The sequence below is a fragment of the Mauremys mutica genome, chromosome 11, assembly GCF_020497125.1.
Source record: "Mauremys mutica isolate MM-2020 ecotype Southern chromosome 11, ASM2049712v1, whole genome shotgun sequence".
Lineage (NCBI taxonomy): Eukaryota > Metazoa > Chordata > Testudines > Geoemydidae > Mauremys > Mauremys mutica.
Window position 1 is genome coordinate 69,302,042 of NC_059082.1, and position 23,911 is coordinate 69,325,952.

Genomic DNA, 23,911 nt, shown 5'->3' on the forward strand with positions numbered 1-23,911 from the left:
CAAACAGAAACCTTTAGTAACCTACCTCATGAATGCTAAGACCTTTTTATTTTTAGTCTGAAAATTATTGCTTTTGCTAAGGGCTGAGTCACATCCTGTTTTTACCAAAAATCTTATCTGAATATTCTTCTACAAAAATGGGGCAGAAAAGCAAGGTGGTAGTGTTGTGGTTTTTATTAAGCATGCATAATGCATCTGTAAAAGCAGTGGTTTCTTACATTCATAAGTCTACTGCAAAATCTATGTAGCCTCTACTATGGCAATTAACTTGTTATAACTAGCTAGAGATTGGCAGCTGAAAGGCAGTGCTGCCCACTGATCTACTGTGAGAGGGTCTTGTGTCTCTGCTGAGATAGTCAACTGGGCCCATGCTATTGGCCGGGGACTCATGGAGCAAGCCCTCTATCAGTTAAGATTTGTTCAGGCAGTTACACTTCAGTGAGTTGAACTGCATGCGGTCTCCCAAGAAGACCTAGTACTCTGTGGCAATGAGTATAACTAACCCAAGGGTGAGGGTATAGAGGCCCAGAGGAAATGAACTGGCACTTTAAAAAAAACATACTTTGTCTTGTTTTTCCAGGCGGACGCCTTCTAAACAGTGTGGTCCGTTCCAAGGCTTGACCTCCATAATTGATGCCATTTCTGGGTGGATACACATATTGGACAGCTATTCCAGCTCAAAATGGGTGGTGTGGATTTATCATAATTTAATTGGAAGCGTGCATTTCTTCTTCATCCTCACTGTCATCGTCCTGTAAGTGTCCATAAATGAAACTGAGTGGGGGAGAGAAAGTGAAGGAAACTTCTTCATGAGGCGTTCATTCTCTGTGATGAAAACTCAAAGGAAACTTTAAAGCTTCATTGGTGGAAACAATAAATATATTTATTGGCAGATTTTCAAAGGTCCAAATGACTGGCCGGGTCTACACGAGGAACTTTTGCCAGTATAGTAATGTTGATTAGAGGGTATTTTATTTTTGGTGACATTTTTATACCAGCAAAAACCCTAGTGTAGATGCAGTTATGGGTGGTAGGGGAAGGGGGTCTTTTTGCTAGCATAGCTTCTTTTGTTTCAAGGAACTAGTTATTAGCTATAGACTGTCTATATACTAGGAGGGTTTGTTGGGGTAGCTGGAACCAGTACATGTTTTCTAGGCTGTGGACTAGCCAACACTGCAAAGCCTTTTAGTGCCAGAGATGCAGCGTATATTAACAAGAGGAGTTCATTTGCTGATACAAGCTGATCTTCACTGGGTTTTGCTGGCAGAGCTATGTCAGTTAGGGGTGTGATTTCCCCCCCCCCTCCATCCCACCACCTCCACACGCTGCCAACCAACGTAGCTACGCCAGCAAAACTTTATAATGACCTGGTCTATGTCTACACTACAGACTTCTGCTGGTCTAGCTATGTCAGGGGTGTGATTTGTGGCCAGCATAGCCTGTGCCAGAAGAAGCCCCTATTGTAGGTGTAGTTATACCAGCAACACTGTGCTTTTTTACCTGAAAAGCTTGGTTAACTGCTGTACCAGAACAAAGCACTGGTAGGTTGGTATAGCTGCATCGGCACGAGGACCCCTTTGCTATCTTACTAGCATTCCTATATACCAGCAAAGCACTCCTAGTGTAGACATGGCCTAGTATAGACCTGGCTTTGGCACGTAATTCCCCTTGGCTCCTAACTGCCATTTGTGCCTTTGAAAAGCTCTCCCAAAGCAGTTATGGGGTTTGCCCAAGTCTCCATAAAGCAGCAGGAAAACTGGGAATAGTAGATGAGTCATTGCTCCCAGTCTCATAGTCCAAGCACAATCCCTTCTAAGAGTCGAATCCTGATCCCATAAAACTCAATAACAAAACTCGAAGAGATTCCAGTAGAACCAGGATTTGCCTCTATGTGATAGTTATTAAGGTTCATTAATTGGCAGGGGAAGGGGAGGGACAGTGCCAACAACTGGTACAAGGTTGGTTGAACACAATGGATTCCTGGCTAGAACTAAAAGGTACCTTGTGGTGTTGACCTGCCCGCCTGCCTTGTATTTGTGTCAGAGCCCATACAGCTTTGGGTCTTTCCCAATAGAACTTCTGACCCATTTAATATTTGTCTGGGGCACAGTGGGTGAGGTAATATCTTTTATAACAACGCTGCATATTACTTATGAGTAATCATTGTGTAAAGTGAACACGATCTCTTCTTGTTTGACAGTGATTCGGAAGAGAAGCATCACCCGAATATAAATACTCGTGTGCTGAACTTTCTTTTCCTTTCAGAATTATCACATATCTTTACTGGCAAATAATAGAAGGAAGAAGGATAATGGTCAGACTCCTGCATGAGCAAATTATTAATGTAAGTTTGTTTTTCAGATTTCTATTAATTAAAAAAAGACAGGCAGCAAACATGTTAGCTGGTTTCCTCATGTCCATTGCATTTGACGCTTGCAGGCAGAGAGGTTTCTGTTTTGGCACAAGTGAGAAGAGGAAATTAACCTCCTAAACACACTTGACTAATCAACCTGGTATGCAGTTTATTTTAAGGTTATGCAGAGCAAGGAAATGGTTTGTTTCCACAGAGGTGTGGTGTCAGACGGCTGGGTGTCAGCATATGGTACTTTCAGGAACTAGTAGTCTGATCCAGCTCTGCAAACTGTGTGTCTTTGTTAGATTTGGTTTCTAAATAGACAGAAATTGAATTGGTGGGTTTAGCCTTTTCAGTGAAAACACCATTCCCATTAATCCTAATGCCTAAGAGGACAGTAAAACCTGGGTGTTGTAAAAAACACCACCGAGCAGTCACTTTATTTTTTTTTATATTTTTTTGTGTAAAAATAAAAGTACAATTAGTTTTACTTTTGTAAATATTATTTTTATGCTTTTTGCTTGGTATGTGTGAGGAGGGGTCTGAAGTTCATCGTCCCAAAGGCTTTTGTGACAATAAAGACAGACTTAGAGTAGCACCTTGAGTTGTGTGAAAGTTTTGGGTCATGCGCCCCCATCCCTGAGACTTTTGGCTAAGCAGGATTTGGTTAGTCTGGAGAGCTGGCTGGCTTGCTAGGGGGAGGACAGGGGCTGCCAGAGCTGACTCACTTTCTGAAGCTGGGATGTGGGGCCTATTTTCTGCATGTAAAGTCTGTGTAGAAGTCACCTTCGGTGAAATTCAGCAGTTGGCGAAGGTCCTGTGTATGCTCCTTGGGCACGAGAATAAGAATTGTCATGTGCCAGGGAGGTAGGCTCCATGCTGGCTCTGAATGTACTGACATGTGGGCACCACTGGATCTGTTCTAGTGGCCAAGTCAACCCCACTGGAGGCAGAAAGAGCCAGCCTGTTGGGTAGAGTAGTGACTGCAGAGGGGCTGTACTGCAGGCTTCCTGTCTGCCTGCCTGCAGCTGGAGGAGATGATTTTATCTCTCCTCACCCTGCGCCACCTCCCCTGCAGGGTAGCTACGTAATCTGTTTAATCAGATTCCTGCAGGATTTGAGAATGTAACTATATGCGTAACAACTTCCTCTTCTGCATTCTCTCAGCTGGCTTTGGGAAAGCTAGTGCTTCAGGCTGCATCTCTCCCTGCCTCCTCAGTAAACCTGTGACTGGTTTGGTCACAGAGACCCCCTTGGGACTGTCACCTGATGTGCTGAGATTACCTCTGAGCCCATTTTCCCTGCCAGCTTGGGACTCCAGAATCCTGTCTTATTGAGCCAGACACGCTAGCCTGCTGCAACACAGGCCCAGATCTGGTCCATGCCTTCAAAGCTGCAGACTTTAACCAAAAACTGCTCAGCAGGTCACCTATCTCCAGCACCCAGACACCCAGCTCCCAAACCCCAAATAAATTCATTTTACTCTGTAAAAGGCTTATATAGGGTAAACTCATAAATTGCCCGCCCTCTATAACACTGATAGAGAGAAATACACAGCTGTTTGCTCCCCCAGGTATTAATCACTTACTCTGGGTTTATCAATAAACAAAAGTGATTTTTATGAAGTATAAAAAGTAGGATTTAAGTGGTTTCAAGTAATAACAGACAGAACACAAAGTGAGTTACCAAGCAAAATAAAACAAAACACGCAAATCTAAGCCTAATACATTAAGAAACTGATTACAGATAATATCTCACCCTCAGAGATGTTCCAAAAAGCTTCTTTCAAAGACTAGACTCCTTCCTATTCTGGGCCCAATCCTTTCCCCTGGCAATGTCCTTGTCCGTTCTAGCAGACATCTTAGGTGGAAACTAGGGGTTTTCTTATGACTGGAAGCTCCCTTTGTTTGGTTCCCTCCCTTTATATCTATAGCACAAGGTGTGAATCTTTTGTTTCTCTGGGTCCCCACCCCTCGTTATAAATGGAAAAGTATGAGGTTTAAGATAGATTCCAGTATCAGGTGACATGGTCACATGTCATTGTGAGACCCCTTCCATTCTTCCAGGGCTGGCAGGCACATATGCAGGAAGGCTTGCTGGTAAATAAACCATTTACAACCAATTGTCCTAGTCAATGGGAGCCATCAAGATTCTAAGCAACCATTAATGGCCCAACTTTGCCTAATTACAATATGACCTCAGAGTTATACTTCATATTCCTAGCTTCAGATACAAGGATGATACATGCATACAAATAAGAGGACTATTCAGTAGGTTATAACCTTTATTCTGATACCTTACAAGAGACCTTTTGCATGAAGCATATTCCAGTTACATCATATTTACACTCATAAGCATATTTCCATAAAACATTATGGAGTGCAATGTCACACAGCCCATCTAGAGATAAGTTTTGACTAATGGAGTTAGAATAACTTGGGTCTTATCTACTCTGGGAAATTATTCTGCTATACATATGCCAGTCAATTTCTGTTATAGCTGTGCCACTATAACTCTCTTTTGTGGGCATGATATTCTGGAATAAATGTGATTTTATTCCACAATTATTCAACTTTGATTGTAATTACTATCCTGTTCAATTTCCCTGTGTAGACAAGCCCTGCGATTGCATTAGGAATGATATGTACATTCAAGATAACAACATTCATTTTTTTTTCTTTATTGTAGGAAGGAAAGGATAAAATGTTTTTACTTAATAAACTACGTGCACTGCAGACATCAAAACTAGACCCACCAAAAGGAGAACAACAAGAGGTCAGTTCAAAGGTGTGGGTGTTTCTGTGTTGTTCACATTCTTTAGATAAATGATCACAAGGCCAGAAGGGAACACTATCTATGAACTGCTGATTTTATAAATCAATCACCATTTGGGGGTACAGCCACTCTAGTTGTTAACACCTTTGCAAAAGCTAGTCTGGACAATGCTAATGCACTTGTAATTTACCCAGGGGATCAGCCTAAGGTCCAAATCTCAAGTAAAGACAACCTCCCTGTTGGTGTTTACAAAGCCAAAGGAAAACCTTGCTAATGTAGACATGACAGTCACAAAAGGGCTCATCCATTCTCAGGCCTCCTCTAGACTAGGGGAAAAGGTGCTTTCCCCCTCACCCCCAACTGAGTTAGGTCACAGGAGCTTATAACTCCACAGAAAACCCCATTCAACGTGAACATGGAGAGTTTTTAATACCTTTTGGCTTGAATTTAGTAGGTGAAGGTTAGCCTGAAGTGGGGTTTTCAATCTTTAAATGAGCTCAACTGAGCTAATTTGACTTGAAAAAAGGACCCTTTTTTCCTAGCCTAGACAAAGCCAAGGTAAGAGTCTGTCCCTGGAGCGGATTCAGCCCAGGAGAGTTGTTCTGATGTTGATGTGCTATCCTGTGTTCCGCTCCTTGTGTAGTGTCACTCAGTATCCTGCTGGGATAGATGGATGGAGCTCTGAAATAAGACAGGAATATTCCTGTCTAATTTCCTTCTACCATTGTGCTGGTCTCAAGTGCTGGTTAATCACATCCTGTGTTCTCCCCTATCTTCAAAACTCTTCTCTGGGCTCTTTAATGCTAAGACCACTTGTTTCTCTGTTACAGCCATTCTGCTTTTCTTTACAGATTCCCCTCTCTTCCTACATCACCCCCCACAAAGCCACCCGAAAGAAAGGGAAGCAAGCTAAAAAAAATAATAAAAAAGAAAACAAAGGAAAAGAGCCCAAAGACACACAGAGGAAAATAAACTCTTTTTATCTCAGGAAGCTCAGTGCATCCAAATTCTCAAGCAGCATAGTCAGAGCAGGCTACTTGCTACGGCTTCTAGTGCAGATGCCCAAGTTCTGATGTCTTTCCTCTACAATGCACAGTGCTCTTCTATTCCACCTAGTTATTTGTATCTAAAGCAATAAAAGATTCTTGTGGTAACCGATGAATTGTCAGTGTAACTCTAGAGGGCCAAATATGCCAATCCAGAAAACAGGAGACAGACCATGAGCATAGCATAGTGGTAAGAGCAAGGAACTGGGAGCTGAGATCTGAATTCTATTCCTGACTTGCTGGGTGGCTTTGGGCAAGTAATGGACATCTGTGCCTCAGTTTCTCCATCTGAAAATTGGGAGTTATGAGATTCACCTGCCTTTGAGATTATTTGACAAAGGGTTCTGTACAGTGCATGCCAAAAGCACTATTGTTATTTCTCAGTATCTCCACAAGATGGAGACAGGAGCCCAATAAAACTTTGTAGCACCAATTCTTGAATAAAAGGCACTAACTTGCCTAAGCAGGCCTGTTAATATTGTCTCCCAGACAGCTGGAGATACCTGTCCCTAAGCTAATGAACTCAAAGCACTTTGGAGGACAGGATTAGAGTTCAAAATGACCTTGATAAATTACAGAATGGGTTTGAAGTCAACAGATTAAATTCAGTGAAGACAAGTGCAAAGTATTACACCTAGGAAGAAAAAAATCAATCTGCCCAAGTACAAAATGGGGAATAATTGGTCAGGCAAGCAGTACTGCTCAAAAAGGACCTGGGGGTTGTAGTGGATCACAAATTGAATATGAGCCAACAATGTGATACAGCTGCAGAAAAGGCTAATATAATTCTTGGGTATATTAACAGGAGTGTTGTATATAAGACATCAGAGGTAATTGATCTGCTCTATTTGGCACTGGTGTGGCCTCAGCTTGAGTATTGAGTTCAGTTTTTGTCACCACACTTTAAGAAAGATGTGGACAAATTGGAAAGAGTCCAGAGGAGAGCAACAAACATGAGAAAAGGTTTAGAAAACCTGACCTACAAGGAAAGTTTTAAAAACACTGGGTATGTTTATTCCCGAGAAAAGAAAGCCAAGTGCAGGGGACCTGATAAGTCTTCAAATAGGTTGAGGGCTGTTATAAAGAGGATGGTGACCGATGTGTTCTCCACGTCCACTGAAGGGAGAAGAAGTAATGACCTTAATCTGCACCAAGAGAGATTGTGGTGAGATATAGGGGAAAACTTTCTAACTATAAGGAAATAAGGATTGTTAAATACTGGAACAGGGTATTAAGGAAGGTTGTGGAACCCCTGCCACTGGAGGATTTTTCAGAGCAGGTTAGACAAACACCTGTTGGGGTGGTCTAAATTTACTTAGTCCTGGCTTAGTGCAGGGGGCTGGATTAGATGACCTCTTAAGGTCCCTTACAGCCCTGCAATTTCTATGACTCTATAAAATGTTTTGAGGGTGGTTCTCTAACTTGTTATGGCAGGAATAGCCTCGCTCAGTGCTTCACATAAGGAGATGGTTTATTTTTCTTTTCTCTCCCCAGTGCACTGTGCTTGTTCCTATTAAAGTCTAATAGTGAAAATTCTACTGATTTCTTTGGGGCAGGATTGAATTCTTTGTTGGGGCTGCCCTCTGCTTTCAGCATCCTATCTTCATGGATAGATTAAGGCTAATCAGGGATTGAATCCACCAAGATTTTCTTTTTTAGACCTTCTAAAAACATGTATGTCTGCTTGAGCTGGACAGCCCTGTCCCTGACAGATGTGTGTGTGCTTTATTATTAATATATGATAAAGACAGGGAACTCCACCCTTCTACTCCCCCAGAGCCACTTTTCTCTTGTAGGCTGTATCTTGCTCTTCCTACTGTTTTTTTGTTTGTTTGTTTGTTTTTTAATAAAGGCATCTAGTATTGATCAGCTCTGAGGACAATAACATAAAAACAGTGTCGTGACCCTTTCTCTGCCAAGAGGGATGCATAGAGCAACCCAGGAGTTGGATGAACCTCTTTGGATAAAACAAGAGTAGATGACACACCAAAGTCAAATTGAACCTAATGCTTTTTGGAGACTTAGAAGATGTCATTGGTTTTTTTGGTTTGTTTTTGTTTTTAAAATTGCATCTCTGATGCTAATTCTCCTAGTATTTCCAGCCAGCCTGAACCCAGGACATGTAAAAATCTAGCAAGGGACTCTGTTAAAATCTTATGATGACTGGCTGTGAGTTCATGCTCTCTGTTTGAGAGAAATGTGTGCGCTTCAGGGTTAAGTGAGCAATTGCAGTGAATGACAACTGCCTGGTGACAGGGCATCTGCCTACATGAGCAGTCCTGGAGTGAGGATGTGAGCATATAGCCCTCCCTAACACCTAGAAAAATGTTAATAGCTTCCAAAATATGCATTTGCCTGTGACTGGGCTAGCCCCCTTGCAAATGTAGGTGCCAAAACACACTGCAGGTGGAGCTGGGGGAAATAGGGCGCTGAGAAATAGGCTACATACTTGGAGCTTGGGGTGAGGGAGGAATAGTATCCACAGAACAGCTACAGTCGTAGGTATGTACGTGTTGCTAATCTGACATGCTGTCTTCCAGAGGAGTTCATCTTCGTACCAGCCATATAGACGAGCTGCTCCGCAAATGACAGCCTCCCTAGAAAGGCCATTTGGGAGAAATGGAAGAGACTTCTATGTTGAGGTATGCTAAGCCAGCCAAGAAAAGGGTCAGTCTACACTCTACAGGGTACTTGTATGGAAGATAGTAGTTTTCATGTGGATGTTGTGATGATAATAGGACCGCCGCAGTTTGCAGACACCATTATCCACCCACCTCAAAAACTATTTTTAATATAAAAATGTATCAAGAAAAGCTTTCAGAACAAAACCCAACTAGTTCTTCACAAAGCCACATAAGGTTGGCAGAAGCAAAGGATATGTTTGTCTAAGTGATCTAAGTTTGCTTTTAAATGTAAGGTAACAGGCATAATGGTGGGAAAACATGGAAGTAAATATTCTGATTTATTGTGAATTTTGTTTTCAGTCCTCCTCTGCTGGGATACCAGAAAAGACGAGCCTGTCTCCTGGTAAGTAATAACTCTCAACACAGAGAAAACAACTCACAGAAGTTCAGCTCAGTAAGATTTTGAAATGCAGTAGGTCAAAGTACCATAATGGCTACAGAATTCTGTCTTCCTCCGATGAAGGGTAGGAACAAATAATCAGATTAGACCATTAAAGCCAACATCTTCAGAAGTGGACATTGGGTATTCATGCCTCAGTTTTTGAGTGCTCGACTATACATCTTGGGCTCCACTAGGGTACGCCCTTAGCTCTACTTGATGTCAATGGGAGCTGTGTGAGCTTAGCACCTCTGAAAATCAGGCCCAAGCTGTGTCAAACTGGGCATCCAAAATCAATGGCTAATTTTGAAACGTGGTGGCAGACTTGTGTACCTGAAAAGTGAATTCCTTGAAACAAATGAAACCTCATGTCCTCTTAGGGGAGTAGGCCTGGAGGGAATACTGTATCAGTAAGGGTTGTACTTCCCTTTGCATTTGTTTCAAAGAGGGTTATTAAGGGTATGTCTACACTACCCGCCGAATCGGTGGGCAGCGATCGATCCAGCCGGGATCGATTTATCGCATCTAGTCTAGACACGATAAATTGACCCCTGAGCACACTTCCATCGACTCCTGTACTCCAGTGCCACAAGAGGTGCAAACAGAGTCAACGGGGGAGCGGCAGCAGTCGACTCACCATGGTGAAGACACCACAGTAAGTCAATCTAAGTACATCAACTTCAGCTATGTTATTCACATAGCTGAAGTTGTGTAACTTAGATCGATTTCCCCCCCCGCCCTCCCCCAGTGTAGATCAGGGCTTAGTGTGTATGGTGTCCTAGAATTTTCATACAGCCAGAAGCAAGACAGGCATGAAATCTCACACATGAGCTTGATCTGGCTTGCACACACATGTATCTTCCTTGTACTTGAGAGATGGTTTAATTTACCAGCATAGGCACTTTCTTACAAATGGAGGGCTAACATTGTTATATATGCACTCACCAAGTCCATCTTACTTCCTTTGCTAAAAGCAGAAGAAGAAGGACGCCAACCAGGGATTTCTGAGACACTGGCGTTGGCTCTGAGAGCCAGACAACAGGCTGAATGGGAAATGGAGGACAACGATGACGAGGACTTTAGACCATGAACTGTATGAAGCAATTATGCATACTAATCGCTAGAAGTACTTCCAGTAAACGTCAGTTTTGCACTAATGGTTGGAAACCCATTGGAAATGACTGACTTTTTCAAATAAGCTAAGGAAAAAAATTAAAGCAAGAACACATCAGAAAATGCACTTTATCAATTGCAGTTAAAATTTTATAATTTCATAGTAAATGCACTGTACTATTTTGTTTTAAAAAAATGAAATCTTGATAATAGCAGACCTCTCTAGCATCTATGAAATCTCTTGCTGAAATATAACAAATGACCACCATTCATCAGGTTAGGGAGGAATTTTTTAATTGTATCAGTGTAATGTGTGCCTAATGACAAATGCAAATTACAATTCTGGAAGCCTTGATGGTATTCTTATATCTGACTTGTTTTGATCTGGCTGCTGTAGGCTGTATTTTTTAAAAACAGAAATGAAGTATTTATAAAATAAAAAAGATTCTAGCCTATGTAAAACAATTTGTAAAGTAAATTGTGACACAGATTAGTGAATATAAATCTGTTTGTGTGAACCCTACTGCTGTCAGCCTCTCTCTCTACACAATTAAGATTACTCATCTTTTGCACCCTTTTTGACAGAGGTTAAAGCGTCATTTTGGAATGGCTATAATGTGATAAACTCTAATCTTGTTATCTGAATTGCGTTTTTTTGTGGGTATTATTTGTATTATGACTTCATACCACTTACATCAGCTTACGACAGAAATCCTTTCTCTTCATATTTGTGGCAATTCCAGCTGCCACCTAGTACATGTTAAGCTACAAGCACAAATTGTAAACAAAGGGTCAATAGCACCTAGATACTCCAGTGTGCTTCGGAAATATCTGTTGGGGGTCTTATCAACGTGATTTTTGGGCTGCATGTTGCGCTGCTTCTTTTGTTGCAGCAGTCTTTGCCACCTGCAGAGCCCTAGCCTGGTTATGCTGTCCATCTCAATCTGGCTCTCATTTCTTAGATACTTTTAAAGGTCTACCTTTGTCCTCTAGTTTTCCAACTGCTTTCCTAATTTAAGAATTCCCCTTCAGTGAGGTTACTGTTGTAACTGTTTCTCTGGGAATTGATTTCTTCTCCTGCTGTCGTCACTGTCATTTCACGACTCCTGCTCAGCCCCCTCTTCTCAACTCATTTCCCTGGGTCACGTTTTGCTTTTTCTTTATATTTGTTTCCTACCTAATAGAATAGCACGAGTCTGCTTGAGGCTTCAGGAAAAAAAGACAAATACCTGCCTCAAGGAGCTTACAATCTAAGCTAGCGCTGGAGAGACGCAACAGCTGAAGGTGTAGGAAGAGGATTGGGTTTACACAATGGAAGACTGAAGTATACAGTGTACACCTGGTGCCAGGGCCTGATGCATACATATTTAAGTCTAGGCTTTGTTTTGCAGTGGAGGAAGGTAACTCAGGAGTAGAATTGGCACTTGAAGGCTATTCAAAAGAATGGGGCTTTTGAGGAGGGATGGGAAAGTATGGGCTGCATGGCATGCAGGAGATTGCAAAAGTTGTTGCTGGTCTTGGGGTGCTGGAGTAGTTAGGGAAGGTCACACCCTTAAGCTTAAGATAGAGAATAGGACATGGCTGGAGATGGACAGTAGGGGTAGAGCTTTGTCAGAAGGTACAAAGAGTAGATGGGCAGGTGCTACAGCGTGGGATAGCAAAAGCTGCAGGTTTGATGCCATATGGTTCAAGAGAGAGGAACTTAGCCAGAAAGAAGTTGCAAAAGGCCAGGTGGGAGATCACCAAAGCTGTGGTGCAAACTCAGTTCAATTGGCCCAGCATTGTATATTTTAAACATCTACCTTTGCCCTCTAGTTTTCCAACTGCTTTATTTTATTTTTATTCCAACTGTATATTTTTTTCCACCCTACGCTGTGCTCATAGTTCAAGCAAAAGAAAAGGTTTTCAGCCGATGGAATGCAAGGGCTCAGATCCAAGTGGCAAAACTGGTACTAGATGGTGTGCATCAATGAGCTGCCGAGATAGGTAAATAGCAAATTGTAATTATGGTGGAAAATCTTGTTACTACTACTGCTGCAAAAACTTCGATAGGGCAGTAGTGCTCAACCAGGGGTATGTATACTCCTGGGGGTACACACAGGTCTTCCAGGGGGTACATACATTTGCCTGGTTTTAGAACAGGCTACATAAAAAGCACTAGCAAAGTCAGCACAAACTTAAATTTCATACAGACACTGACTTGCTTATACTGCTCTATATACTGAAATGTAAGTACAAGATTTATATTCCAATTGATTTTATTTTATAATTATATGGTTAAAATGAGAGTCAGCAATTTGTCAGGAATAGTGTGCGGTGACACTTGTATTTTTATGTCTGATTTTGTAAGCAAGTAGTTTAAGTGAGGTTAAATTTGGGGGTATGCAAGACAATCAGACTCCTAAAAGGGGTACAATAGTCTGGAATGGTTGAGAGTCACAGGTCTAGGGGACAGCAGCTCCTACTCACATCAAGTGGTCTAACTACAACTGTTTATCTGCAAAGCACATTCAGCTTTAAGGGAAAGAACTATTTTCATTCCACTGTACGTCTTGCTCATATGGGCACAGGTCCATTTACCAAAAGATGCTCAACTCCACTCTGCCAGGGTACTGCTCTGTTAAGAGACCATCATACAAATTATCTGCTGTCATCAACTTCTTACCTGAAGTACAGCTTCTGTAAGGAGAATGATCTTGTCCACTACGGTAATGGCATAGATAGGCAGCGTTTCAAAATACTTCAGGAGGAAAGCAGATAACCTTCAGTGGAGCAAGCTATATTTGGAAGTTTGTTTATAATGGCAGAAGAAAAGAAGACTAGTCTTTTTTCACTTACTGCCATTCAGCTCAATGACTTTTAATTAGAAAGTAGTGCAAGGACGGCTACCAGATGAAATAGCTCATATCAACTCACCTTACAATGATCAGATTAGTACAGATTCTTTAGTCTCAGTCTAGGAGTAGTTAGTGAGGAGGCAAGTTTTACAGCAGAATCCATTTAGAAGTATCTACATGTTAGTAACCTGGATAGGGGAAAGGAAGCTTTCTGCTTAACATTAGTTAAGTTTTCTAGACCTCTGAATGAAAGACAAAAGGACAAACTGTCACTTGAAGAGATTTTATTAAAAGTGGATTCAGCGCATACATGTCTATACTGTTACCAGCCATGCTACTCTCCAGGAGATATCTTACAACTTCAGCCTTTGATTCACTGTGCAATGGCTGGCTTGAACAAGGACTAGGCTGAAGACAGGCCAGTAAGGCTGAGAAAGAGTAACTCTTGAAAATAAGCAACCTTGGTCAGTTCATAGAAGTTCCTAAGCAGGGAACTTTTTTGTGTTTTAAATCTACTGCCCCACCACAGATACAGTACACAATTAGTCACTATTTTCTGCTGCTATAATGACCACATATGAGCCTATCCTTCCTTTAATCAACTTGTTAGTTCCTACATTACATGCAGCTTTCATTTGAGTCAAGTGCTATAGAATTGTATACACAATTAGTTATTGGGCACAAAACACTGACTTTACCTAATTTATTGAGGTAGATTTTAATCCCTGATTGATCATATGAGATATGCTATAGCCTATGAAGAAAGTAATTTCACCCAACAGTGACATAGCATATGAGTATCAGGCATCATTTAAATACAAAAGAGTGAACTGGTCAATTGATCCTCTTAGTTTGCTATTCTAGCTTTGACAGGGAATACTACTCAATTCCCACCACCCGAGTCTCAACAAAGTGACTAGCCACTTGTGCAGTGCTGTATCTGGGCTGACAGGGAAAGGTGGAGCTCTAATGCAAGAGGCTAGCCTGCATGCTAAAGCATGCGATTACCCTTTGTATCTGAAAATACATAATTACACATCTATTGGTATAGCATGTTCGGCTACATCTCAATGGTCAACAACAGCAGGTAAACAATTGGTTTTAAGTCTCTCTACTTTTAAATGACATGGAAGTGACATTTTGTTCTGGAGGCAAGGTATAAAACTGACACTTGGTTAATATTCAGTGTGCTCTCTCTCATTTAAATCAGACCACCCTTATTTTACAGTAGTTCTATCCCCATGCATCTTTCTTGCAGAGCTGTGCCATTCATGACTTCTCTCCTCTACCTACAGGTCCCACCCAAGGTACAGCTACAACAGTTTGATCAGTTAGTGGTATTCATAATAAGAACAACGTTAATGTAGGTCTTGATCCATTAGGAAAAGTATCAAACCTACTCTTATGGATGCTACTCATATTAGATGATGCATACCTGCCATACTATAAAACTAGTCCTGAACTAGCCGACTTGTTTATTACAAGTCTAAACCACTTTGATTTTTACAGAAGTGTGAACCCAGATAAGTAGGAAGAAGCCCATGGAAACAGCAGCAAGGGCTAGGACGATACAGGCCTTGAATGCATGTTATTAGGGTTGCTAGGCTGGAACCCAGTGTAGAGGGCAGGCTTGGGTTCACCTACCTGCCACAGGGCATTGGAGCTGTCAGCTAGACAGCTGGTCCAGAAGAACTGTGATTTCCACGGAAGGGGAGGAACTTAGCGACCTGGCTGCAGGGCCAAGCCACAAACTGGAAGCTGCCACTCCGAGAGTGAGAGAGGCTACAGACTGGAGAAGAGGGGTAGAAAGAACACTAAGGAGGTTGCAGCACCTGGCAGAACTAATGCCCAGAATGGGCACGAGCGGTGAAGGAAGAAGCCCCGGAAACAGCAGCAAGGGATAGGACAGTACAGGCCTTGGCTGCATGTTATAGGGTCCCTGGGCTTGAACCCAGTGTAGCGGGCGAGCCTGGGTTCCCTTACCAGTCACCGAGTAGTGACACAGGATGTTGGAGACAGACAGATGATCCGGAAGGACTGTGATTTCCCTGGAAAGAGAGGAACTTAGTGACCTGGCCGGAAGGCCAAGCCACAAACCAGAAGCTGCTGCTCCAAGAGACAGATGCTGCAGGTTGAGAGAAGATGGGCAGAGAGAATGCGGAGGAGGGTGCAGCACCTGGCAGAGCTAATCCCAGGATGGCCAGGAGATCATAGATTATTAAGGTTGGAAGGGACCTCAGGAGATCATCTAGTCCAACCTCCTGCTCAAAGCAGGACCAATCCCCAAATGGCCCCCTCAAGGATTGAACTCACAACCCTGGGTTTAGCGGGCCAATGCTCAAACCACTGAGCTATCCCTCCCCCACCACTGAGCTATCCCTCTTGGTGCCAAGAGTGGTGAGAGAACCCTATCACAGAGCCCTTCTATCCATTTATCTGTGCAAACAATTTAGCAGCAACCACCACCCAAAAAAAAAAAAAAAGTGTTTCAGCTACTGCTTAGCCTCTGGCTAACAGCAGCGCCACAGCCTGTGTTTATGAAGAATTATTCAGCTACAGTATCATCAGGAGGAAGAAGCTTTCTAGCCTCCCTCACCCCTTTTTAAAGTCAGGTTTAAGACCGAAGTAAAAGGAGATATTCAAGTTTACCCACCAGCCATCAACGTTTTAGTGCAGTATTTGCCCAAACCAGAGACAGCTATAGTCTCTCCATACTGTAAGAGTACAGCATATCCATCCTTTCCAGCCTGTAGCAGTGAAGTATATTCACTCTCTAATATTAACTGACCATATTGTATTCAAAAGGTTATGGTATGGGAATACACCTACCATCTGCTCTTTAACATTGCGGTAGAGGTACCTCACACTATTATTTGAGGAGGAGATTGTTTAATGTACAGTTTAAAATTAGGCATTCAAAAGCTGCTGCTGACTTAAAATCAAGGGTTAAATCAAGTAAAGAAACAGTTTGATTAGATGACTTATAAGCCTAGGTAACTAGTCTGTACTACTAGTTACCAAATCAGTTGATCACAACTGATCTTTTTAGACCATACAGCAATTTCCTCTGATAGCAGAGGCACGCAACATTTCTCCTCAGCACTAATGTTGATTGTGGCTCGGCCTAGTAGTGTGACAGAGGGGTTTGCAGTGATTTAAGAACCAATCATACAGTACAAGCAAAAAAACCCAACTTATGTATGCAGCCTCATTCTGCATCTTTGGACCCGCTGGTGCTGAACTCAGATCTGCATGAACCAGGATGGCATATTTAAGAGTCCCATACAGTGTAAGTCTAATAGTGAGGATCACAGTCCTCCACCAAGCTGTCTGTGATGTAGCTGGTCTCAAGGACGTTCTCATAGTACATTTTTTCTGTAAATGTGTTCACTGTCCAGCCAACCACTTGAACGCCTCGTGAAGACCACTGCCTCACATACTCTCTGTAAAGAATAAAGATACTGTAAGGAGAAGATCAAGACTACCATGAACACAGGCTAAAGCAAAGAGCTTTCCTATACAATATATGTTCTCCACAGCAGGGGTAGTCAAATTTTTTTTTTTTGGTCAAGGTCCAAATTTCTAGGTCCAAATATAGTCAAGGTCCAGACTACAGAGAAAACAATAAAAAAACGATAAGTAAATAAAAAGACTTCGGTGTTTGTTCAAAAGCATATGGAGGTCTGCATTTGGCCCACGGACTGCCTATTTTTTAATTAATTAGTAAGGAGATATACCTATCTCATAGAACTGGAAGGGACCTTGAAAGGTCATCAAGTCCAGTCCCCTGCCTTCACTAGCAGGACCAGGCTCTGCATTCCACCTTTCTACAACAGCCCTTTACAAACAAGGCAACAGCAACAAATTTCCCTCCTTTGTTTTAACTTAAGGTGTAGCACTGGGGGTAAAAATATGAATGGGGAGGACATATAAATATGAAAAAATAAATTGCATATATTATTGAATAAGAGACCTGTTTAAAATAGCATACAGTACACTCAGAGATTCTGCTGTTCGCGTACATCATACTCTTCTAAATCATGGTCCCATCTTACCTCTTCCTATTTTATTACATGATTACCTCTGGCTACGTTAGCTCCTCCTGAAAATTTATGCTTTACCACTTACTGTGAAATGTAATTTTTCTGCATGAGGAAAGCTGAAACCCCACACAGGTACCACAAGAAGTTGTGCAGGCTCCAGTCCAGAATGATGTCCATCATCATATACCCATAGTGCTTCCAAAAGCAATCAAAACGAGGCTTCCCATCTCCAAAATGACTAAGGCTCCAGGGCCTGTGTGTTAATGCTGTAACAACATTCCTATCAGATTGCCGCATCTGGAAGACCAAGGTGAGAAAGTTGTACTTAGCAGACGATGCCAAAATTCCAGGGCTACACTCTAGATTAGACGGACTTGCAAACAGGAACATTTGAAGCTGAAGGAATGAGAGGCACTAGTCTGTGAATTTGCAGTTCTAGCAGAGTTCTTTTTCCTCCAAGATGATGATTAACCTGGTTTTGAAACTATTTATTGTAAGTGCCTGTATTGTTTCCCTTGGGTAATCCCTTTATTGAATAAGTGACACTTATGTTAAGGCTTGAATCCTGCATTGCTTGTGCACACAAGACTCCCATATAAGTCAATGGGAGTTACGGGTGTGCAAGGAAGGTAAGGTAGGGTCCTCAGCCTCAAATTCTGGCTTGCTAGAAGTTAATGTACACTTGTCAGTATCAGCAAGTCAACCAACTTCAGTCGCTGTATAAATACAGCTTAGCGTGCTGTTTAGGAGGCTAGACAGTTTACTTCATTTAGACCAGTTTGTAAAGAGAGAGAGGAGATAGCAAAAGAAGAAGCAAGGAAAATAGCAAAAGGTACAACAAAAAGGACTCAAAGGAGGAGGACAAAACTAGAGAAACAAATTCAGGAATGCCTATGATTCTGTAAGGTGAGAAGGGAAGGGAAATAGACAGCTGAGCAAGGGAACCATGCACATGGAGGAAGGGGTTGACAAATAATGGGAATTAGGAGACCATTTATTCGAATGTATTCTAAACTTCCATAATAATCTGACACAGGTGTAATCTGTTGATAGATACCTTGGCACCTCAGCATCAATATCACTTAGTGTCAATTTTAAGCTAATGAACCTTTATCAGTGTAATTCTTGGGGTTGGGGAGGAAGAGAGTTATTCAAGATTTATCTAATCAGTATGGAAGGGTCTGACAAGGTTGCAATGGTGAGTGGGGGTATATGAGGATTGAGAGTCGAATACCCCAGTCCTCCCCTCATTTCAACACCTACTTTCAAGTGTGTTCTTAATTACTTAAGAATGATCCCCATGTACTCTGGAGTTACGATGAGTATACTCTTGTGGAGAAGTGTATTACAGTGATTGTGACATGGTGTACATAAAACTAAAACAGCGAAATAGGCCTTTAGGAAGTTTTACCTTATAGACGATCTCTGGTATGAAAGAGCAGACAATGCTACTGTTGTACAAACGAGGATATTCCAGATAGAGGAGTTTTAGGGCATCAACTGCCTGTCAAGGAAAGATAAATACACAGAATGTATGTTGTAGTCATAGGTAAAATTTAAAAAGAGTTCATTAGGATACAGAAAGACTCCACTTTAGTGCGTATTTTTTTTTCTGGAGGGGTTGGAATTAGAAAGGGGAAGGAGGAAAGCAGCATTTAAGTTTGTCTACAGCTCAAGGGCTGTAGATGTTGTTTGTTATGCAACATTCATAGATTGCAACATAAAAGGATGTACAGTATTTATCACTCTGTGCCTGCCTCATGCAGAAGGCTTTCAATAGTCAGGAAGTGCACTAAGAGCTAAGAGATATATAACCCCAGACAAGGTCTATTGCTATAAAGCGTTTGCAGCATTAACTGTGGTTCGGTTTTGAAAGAAAACATTTTTTCTATATATCACGTTAGAAAAACTATACTGTTTATGAACAAGCAAACCATTACCTACCAAAAGTACCCCATGTCATGGTGCTAACAACTACAGACAAGCAGGACAGCCCATCATGATTTCTCTTCTTCCACACAAATAGTTGGTAGGGAGGACCCAGTTATTCATTCACTTAGATTCAGTGCATGCTTGTGACATTACCAGAGCCCAACATGTCAGTGAGCCACATTCTAATTATGGTTGTCAGCGTCCTTGTGCAATGGAATGGAAAGAATGAAGCATGAAAAAGTTGTCTCAGTTTTATAAAACCAAACTTAACTTTCTGCAAAAACAGGCCCAAGACCTCTCTCACTGAAGTTAAAGGGAGTAGTGCTATAGACTTCAATGGGAGCAATCCAATGAAATGGTGAGTGAAGCACTTAGCAACAATACCTGATTTACATGGCCTTTGACATCGAAGTAGATTATAAGGTTATAATGCATACATTCCATAACGGCTTCTTTCAAAGTTGGTACTTTTTCACCCCGGAAATCTCTCCTACAGAAAGGTATGAAGAGTTCAGTGGAATGCATCCAATCCAGGAGAACTCCAAGAACAAAGAGGAAGGAAAGATTCCATTTGAACTGTGCTAAGGTGTAGAGTCTATTATATTAAATACAACAAATGCATAAACTAATGGAGCTCCCTCTTAAAAAAAAAATAGATCATTCACAGTAACATTTTAGGAGACTTATTCTTGTAAATATTCCAGCAAGTGTATATATTTCTTTGCCTACATATTGTGAGAATGGAGATAATTAACACTGATGTCAAGATCAAAGGTCTGATCTGAGACCTTTTTAGAACTCCAAGTAATTCCTTTCCAATAGTATAACCCTTATGTTTTAGAAAAAATGAGTCATCCCACCATTCATACAAAGATACACATGATCATTTAAATAAGCTAATCTAATTAAGAGATGTGTCAATAAAATTCACTTTAGAAATAGCTACCCTAGCAGGTTTTGAAAAGTAGCAATAGTCCCAACATATGAAGTGTTTTTCAGACCAAACCCTGTCCTAAAAAGTGTTTGGTCAAGATTAAATGGAGGTTAACACTGCTTATGCATTAGATGTTGGAGAATCTCATCCTTAAAATCAAAATCACTCAGTTCTGCTTCATGGTTCCCACTCCAAGAAGGGGTAAGGAGACAGATTCTGATCTGCCTCCATCATAGAACAAGGGGCACCACATGCATGTCAAAAAGTTTTAAGGGGTTTTTAGTCACGGATGGGTCAAAATCAAATTTTATTTAGGATGGATGTTTTGGTACTGTAGAAACATTTTAAAAAATGAGAAGAAGTATTAGCAGACTATTGCTGATCATTTACCATAGTCTATGTTTTGCAGCTGGATTAAGCTTCCTAATTTCTTCAAACGTAAAATCACGTAAACTCCCAGACCCATCAGTTGTCCTTTCTACTGTATCATCATGCATTAGAATGGGAATGCCATCTGCAGTGAATTCAAGGTCCAGCTCCACACCTGTGGCTCCATTCTCAGCTGCCTTTAAAACAAAAAAGAAAAACTATTTAAATATAAAGATGGGTGCTACAATGCTTACTTTGTATTCTAATACAGTTGCCAGGCTACTAATATTCTCTAAGATTGAGAATTCTCTAAGATTGTTGGTAGAATGTTTTGTCACATCCAGTTCAAAATAAAAGTTGGATTATTCTGTTCGCTACTATGCCAAACGGATTTAAAAGCAAAAAAGTAATACACAGTATTTACCACACACCTATTTCTGCTGTTCATAGCTTTCTCAAAGAACTGCAAAGTGAAAACAGACCATTCTTTCAGTTTCTATTATTCAGACCTCTGAGGGAGGTAGTGAAACTGACAGGAATTTGGTCCAGTTTAATTTGCTGCTGCTTTGAAAGCAGAGAAGGGAAGTAGAGCTATTTAGTCTAAATATGACCAAAATTGGAGTTGGTGGGACTAGTAGAAAGCCCACCCCGGTACCATCCTGGCAGCAGCTGGGATAGCCTTGCATCTGTTAATGTCATATTGTACATAATTTTCTATCTCTCCCCACCCTTGACAATTTCAAGTTGGTGGGAACCTCCAGCTGAGAAGACCCCTAGAACAGTGTTTCCCAAAGGGTGGATCGTGAGTTGCAGTAAAGTTCCAGAGAGTGGAGAATAAGCCCATTATGCACTCACACCATAATGGGGGCTCATGTCCTGCAACACTGGGCCCAGCTCCCCACTCTGGGCATTGCAACCTGGTACATGGAGTAGCAGTGCCAGTCCTGTTTGGCTGACTGCCCTGCCAAATAGGAGAGGCACTAGGCCACAATGCCACTCACTCAAATATGGTCCACTGCTGCTCCTGAATAGCGCTGTGACCCCATGTGCCAGGTCGCCAAGCCAGGGAGCAGGGCCCAGCCCCATGGGGCAGGAACTGCCACCCACTTCACTCTCCAACCTCCCCACTTCCAGGGCCTCCCCTCCCCAGCCCACCAGACTAGGATTTAGGGTAGAGGATGCATGTATGGGTGGGTCGCAAAACGCAGCGGGTGGGTGGCTTTAGTGAAGAGTTTGGCCCTGGCAGGTAGGTAGGGCTCTAGGAGGAAAGGGGGGCAGGGATGCCAAGGATAGAGGAAAAGTAGATGGTGCAGGGGGTGAAGAACAGTAACCCCTAGCACCCAAAGGGGCGGGGCTCCGGTGGGTCCCAGAGATTAAGGCAGAGGCAGAGGGGTCAGTTGGGTGCGCCTGGTGACTGCTGGAAAGGGTGGGCTCTCCCAAAGGTCGGGGTCCCCACGGAGGGAGCAATACCTCGGGGGGCGGGGATCACTCCTGGGGGCAGGCAGCGCGTGGGGTGCACCAGGCTCAGCACGGAGGAGGTGGGGTGTACTGGGAGGGGCTCGAGGGGGGCATGCCTGAGGTCCCTGGGGAGTTGGGAGGGGGGGTTCCCCCGGTGGCTGACCTGTCTGATGGCCGCCAGCGTGTTCTCGGGCGCGTCGTGCCCGCCGCCGCGGTGGGCGATGCGGGCGGCGGCGCCGCGGGGCTGCACGATGTGCTGGGCCCGCTGCAGGGAGACCGGCTCGAGGCTGAGGAGCCGCAGCGCCAGGTAGAGGCCGCCCGTGAGCAGGCAGGAGAGCATCGGGCTGCGGCTCAGCACCAGCAGCGCCCCCAGCAGCGTCGTGAAGGCGCCCAGCAGCATGGCGGCGGGAGGGGTAACGGGGACCCCCCCCCCCTACGGCCGTGCTGACCCAGGGCCTTTACCCCGTGATCACACAATCACCCTCGCTGATACCCACCAGCCAATCAGCATCCGGCAGTCGATTTCTAACCACCAATCAACCTCCAGCGGATCTCGGCCATCAGCCAGTCAACAGCAGCCACTGGCAATCGCCAGCCAATCACCATCCAGCGCTCGCCTCGCCTATGTCCGTCAGCCAATCCTCAAGGACAGTCTGAGAGAATCTGGGGAAGCGGCGTGGCCCTGGCTGGAAGCGGGTTGTCTGGTCCCACGGTGCTGGCAGAGCTTGAGTCTGCTCAGACTCTCCTGGAAGTGTCTGGAGGGGGATGTTCAAAGGTGCAAAGGGGAATCTTGCCGCCAACTCCTAATGTTCAATAAACGATAAGTCAAGAATGCAAAAAGAAAACACCAGAACAGCTTAAAATCGTGATTAAAAAATGCACATTGGGTTCTTTTTGTCATCTGTTTCCTACATCTGTAACGGGGGCACCCTGTTCATATATTCAAGCTTTCCTCTGCAAGCGTGAGGGCTAGAAACTTACTTTTTATACTCAAAACCTGAGATTATCATACAATCATTTGATTTCCGCAGGTGTAGCTTTAAGAAAACCAACAATCTTGAGAGGTGGAATAATTCCTATTTGTGTCTTTGAAAATCTCCCCTTTGTTGCCATAGAGCATGGAGAAAGTCATGATACAATTCCATTTAATTAGCCAGCTATGTATGTCTGGCTGTTATTCTCAGGGTTTGGCCATCAATTTAGTATATTCTAGGCTAAATATATTGTGGCTGGTACTACTTGGATTTTGTAATTTTGGCAATGCCAGTGCCTATAATAATCCTGCATTTGGTAACCAGGGTGATGCAAGTGTTTTGCAGTGATGCTGCAGACAATGGTACAGTTTTTCTTGGATTATAACCGATTTTGTCATGAGTTTTCATCTTCTCCTGCATCAACAAATGTTGGGAATAGCTCAGGTATTAGTTGAAGTAATGCCTGGCTCACTGAAGCCACAACGTAATCGGCCTAGCGTTGGTCATAATGCTGGCTGTATCCTGAGAAAACCAGCCAGACACATATAGGACTGAAATAATTTATAATGATTAATTAAGTGGCTCAGAAAAGTATTTAAAAATCTTTTTATAAGTTCTGCGTTATTTTAAGATTTAAAAAAGCAGCGTCAGGGGATTTAAAGTGGTAATTGATGTAAGGATCTTGCTACTAATGATAACTATTAGCCTCTATGCTTACCCCCAACCAGGAAATTAAATGTTTCTGCAAACCTAAACAGACTTAGCCTGAGCTAGAGCAGCAGCTGTGTCTTTTTCAAACCCACCTGCTCTGCCTCATGCCTGCTTGCTAAACACTTTAGTAGCTGGTTGTACCCAGGGCTGCAGAACAGATAGAAGTGATGACATTTTAGAGAAAGCCTGAGGGTTTGATGACTTGTGTGAAAGCATAAAGCTGGAGTGTGAGTGATGCCACTATCTGAAGGCTGCATTGACATGTTATCACCATATCTATCAAAATATCATCACTTCTCAAAT

General features: G+C 42.6%; 2 protein-coding genes across 9 annotated transcripts in view; one reads left to right on the forward strand and one right to left on the reverse strand.

The window, feature by feature from the left end:
* TMC5 (transmembrane channel like 5) overlaps positions 1–10,970 on the forward strand; it is a 52,932-nt gene extending 41,962 nt beyond the window's left edge. For 6 of the 8 annotated variants that reach the window (XM_044980519.1, XM_044980518.1, XM_044980516.1 and 3 more), the window contains 6 exons: positions 581–754; positions 2,266–2,344; positions 5,042–5,140; positions 8,715–8,816; positions 9,159–9,201; positions 10,212–10,970. In XM_044980519.1, the coding sequence (XP_044836454.1) occupies positions 581–754; positions 2,266–2,344; positions 5,042–5,140; positions 8,715–8,816; positions 9,159–9,201; positions 10,212–10,327 (613 nt within the window). In that variant the 3' untranslated portion in view covers positions 10,328–10,970. The remainder of the gene's footprint in view (positions 1–580; positions 755–2,265; positions 2,345–5,041; positions 5,141–8,714; positions 8,817–9,158; positions 9,202–10,211) is intronic. The other 2 variants (XM_044980523.1, XM_044980524.1) reach the window with 2 other exon arrangements.
* A 2,258-nt stretch (positions 10,971–13,228) lies between these two features.
* On the reverse strand, positions 13,229–22,398 carry GDE1 (glycerophosphodiester phosphodiesterase 1). Its single transcript, XM_044980763.1, has 6 exons — positions 22,087–22,398; positions 20,487–20,662; positions 19,547–19,652; positions 18,642–18,734; positions 17,316–17,527; positions 13,229–16,630 (listed from the first exon to the last, which is right to left on the reverse strand). The coding sequence occupies exons 1-6, from the start codon at positions 22,321–22,323 to the stop codon at positions 16,483–16,485; spliced, it is 972 nt and encodes a 323-aa protein (XP_044836698.1). The 5' UTR covers positions 22,324–22,398; the 3' UTR covers positions 13,229–16,482.
* Between the last annotated feature and the right edge of the window lie 1,513 nt (positions 22,399–23,911).

What these genes read in the sequence shown, in the direction of transcription:
- GDE1 (XM_044980763.1), bottom strand. Translation starts at nt 22,323, where the DNA reads ATGCTGCTGGGCGCCTTCACGACGCTGCTGGGGGCGCTGCTGGTGCTG. An exon ending in TCAAAGGCCATGTAAATCAG is followed by an intron (nt 18,735 to 19,546) that starts GTATTGTTGCTA and finishes TTTCCTTGACAG; the next exon opens with GCAGTTGATGCCCTAAAACT. An exon ending in TACCAGAGATCGTCTATAAG is followed by an intron (nt 17,528 to 18,641) that starts GTAAAACTTCCT and finishes TTGGTCTTCCAG; the next exon opens with ATGCGGCAATCTGATAGGAA.